This window comes from Mus pahari, unplaced genomic scaffold, assembly GCF_900095145.1.
Source record: "Mus pahari unplaced genomic scaffold, PAHARI_EIJ_v1.1 scaffold_5941_1, whole genome shotgun sequence".
NCBI classification, from domain to species: Eukaryota; Metazoa; Chordata; class Mammalia; order Rodentia; family Muridae; genus Mus; species Mus pahari.
Window position 1 is genome coordinate 352 of NW_018393691.1, and position 2,872 is coordinate 3,223.

At 34.7% G+C, this 2,872-nt stretch overlaps 1 protein-coding gene across 1 annotated transcript in view; it reads left to right on the forward strand.

Moving 5' to 3' along the window:
* Positions 1-556: 556 nt before the first annotated feature.
* The window catches only part of LOC110315666 (vomeronasal type-2 receptor 116-like), an 8,960-nt gene continuing 6,644 nt past the window's right edge, over positions 557-2,872 (forward strand). The window contains exons 1-2 of the mRNA XM_021189670.1: positions 557-1,363; positions 1,759-1,986. Coding sequence (XP_021045329.1) covers positions 584-1,363; positions 1,759-1,986 — 1,008 coding nt within the window. The 5' untranslated portion in view covers positions 557-583. The remainder of the gene's footprint in view (positions 1,364-1,758; positions 1,987-2,872) is intronic.

Consider the following 2,872-nt stretch of genomic DNA (forward strand, 5'->3'; position numbering starts at 1 on the left):
TCAGATTATCTGTTTCTGGAGAAGGCACAGAGGAACATATTTCCAGAATATTTTGGAGCATTATCCTAAAAAGGAGTTTTCTGGCAAATTTAAGTGAGTCTCAACCTCTAGAGTACAAGGAATACATTCATGTAGAGCAAGATATTGTTTTTTCCTAAAATCTAAAGCAGTGTTATTTATAGGAATTTTCTAGTAAATCTTTATTGTATTTCTGGATTAAGGAATAAATGCCTTTTGAAAAAAAAATATTAGTAAAATATCTCCAAGGTGCAAATATATTAAAATCCCTCCAAATATTGAAAACACAGATATCATGACTAAATGTGAAAAACAAAATGGCAGTTAGTATCACATGGAAATATATTTTGTTACATCTTTGTGAAACATCTATGCTTGCTGTTTCTATTAGAAATGAATATGCCAGGCTTCCACATTTGCTTATTTGAATCAGAAAAGAGAGGAAAAGTCACAGGTAATTAACTCTTTGCAGGTAAATATGATTACTGGGTTTTTGAGTGTGCTATACCTCATGCTGTTCTTTGTGTTGTAGTTACTTCATCTTACCTATGGACCTTTCCATTCCATGTTCAGTGATGATGAACAATATCCCTATCTCTATCAGATGGCCCCAAAGGACACATCTCTAGCATTGGCAATGGTTTCCTTCATACTTTTCTTCCACTGGAACTGGGTTGGCCTTGTCATCCCTGATGATGATCAAGGCAAACAATTTCTCTCAGACTTGAACAAAGAGAGTGAAAACAAGGAAATTTGCTTTGCCTTTGTGAACATGATATCAGTCTATGAGATTTCATTCTATCACAAAACTGAAATGAACTACAAACAAATTGTGATGTCATCCACAAATGTTATTATCATTTATGGGGAAACATATAGTAATGTTGAATTGAGCTTCAGAATGTGGGAATCTACNGTTATACAGAGGATATGGGTCACCACAGTACAAATAAATTTCCCTACCAGTAAGAAAGACTTAACTTATGGCACATTCTATGGGACTTTTACTTTTCTACACCACCATGGTGAGATTTCTGGTTTTAAAAATTTTGTGCAAACATTGTGCCATCTCAAAAGAACAGATTTATATCTATCAGTTCCAGAATGGAAATACTTTAACTGTCAAGCCTCAGCATGTAATTGTAAATTACTGATGAATTACTCATCTAACGCCTCATTGGGATGGCTAATGGAACAGAAATTTGACATAACCATTAGTGATGGTAGTCAAAACATATATAATGCTGTGTATGCCATGGCCCATGCACTCCATGAGACGAATGTGCAAAAGGTTGATAATCAGGCAATAGACAATGGGAAAGGAGGAAGTTCTCACTGCTTTATGGTAGAGTTTTTTTTATTGGATTATATTTTAGTGTCTTCAATTGTGTAGCTGTTTTCGGTCTCTCAGATGCCTACATTAATGAAATAGGAAATATTTTCCAAAATTGTTAAGTTTCTGACCATTTTTTCTAAAGAAACAGAAACTTTAGTCCCTATTATAAATGTGATTGTTAAAAGAAGTCACAGTTTATCAAAGAAAATTTGTGGTTTTATAGAGAGCACCTGGATGTCATACAATATTGGCCATTCTTGGAATATTATGATAGTTTCATTTATTCTATTGCATTCATTGGATTTCTATCTTTCATTCTTTAAATATAGTTGCCTTTACTATGAAATCTGAATACATATTATGATTTGAATGAATGGTATATACAATATACCATTGTGTTTTAGGTAAATTCATTTCTGAGAAAGATCAACTTCACTACTCCTCTTGGGGATAAAGTGATTATGAAACAGAGAGTAATACTGGAGGAAGATTATGACATTTTCTACTTTGGAAACATCTCACAACACCTTGGGATTAAGGTGAAGTTAGGAAAGTTCAGCCCAAATTTTCCACCTGGACAACACTTTCACTTATATGGCAACATGATTGAATTGGCCACAGGAAGTAGAAAGGTGAGTGTGTACAAACTTACTGATTTACAATACACAACAGTGAACACTCTCAAGTAGATACACAATAACATGTTGAAATGAAAAATGTTGTTAAATCAGGATCCAATTTCTAGGCTCTTGTGTTATGTTTCTTTTTTCTCATTTTTGACATTTTTACCAATCCTTTGAAGACTGAAACATGCATAAAATATATCTTTGATATATCAGAACTATTTTCTGCAATTAAATGAATACAAAACTGTTCATCACCACTGTTTGATATTCTTTCCTTTAAATTAAGCAAAATTTTCTTCCTATTATTGCTGTTATTACACAATAATCTCCCCCATTCATTTAAACTTCTGCAATAGGTGTTGATAGTAGAGAGACCAATGTTACAGCTATGAAACCCTAAGAGTCCTAATTGCTAACCCTTGTCATTATATCCCAAAATATTTTCCCATTAATAATAGGACACTTACCATGTTCAATAATGAATACAATTACAGAGAAACATATTCACAGAAATACATTTTTTTTGTTTTTTTTTTTTATTATTTTCTTTATTTACATTACAACTACTATCCCGAAAGTTCCCTATCCCTTCCCCCACCCCCCGCTCCTGTCCCCTGATGCACCAACACCCACTACTTGGCCCAGGCCTTCCCTTGTGCTGGGTCATATGAAGTTTGCAAGTCCAAGAGGTCTCTCTTCCCAGTGATGGCTGATTAGGCCATCTTCTGCTACATATGCAGCTAGAGACTCGAGCTCAGGTGGTAATATTTAGTTCATATTGTTGTTCCACTTATAGGGTTGCAGCCCCCTTCAACTCCTTGGGTACTTTCTCTAGCTCCTCCATTAGGGACCCTGTGTTCCATCCAATAGCTGGCTGTGAGCATCCACTTCT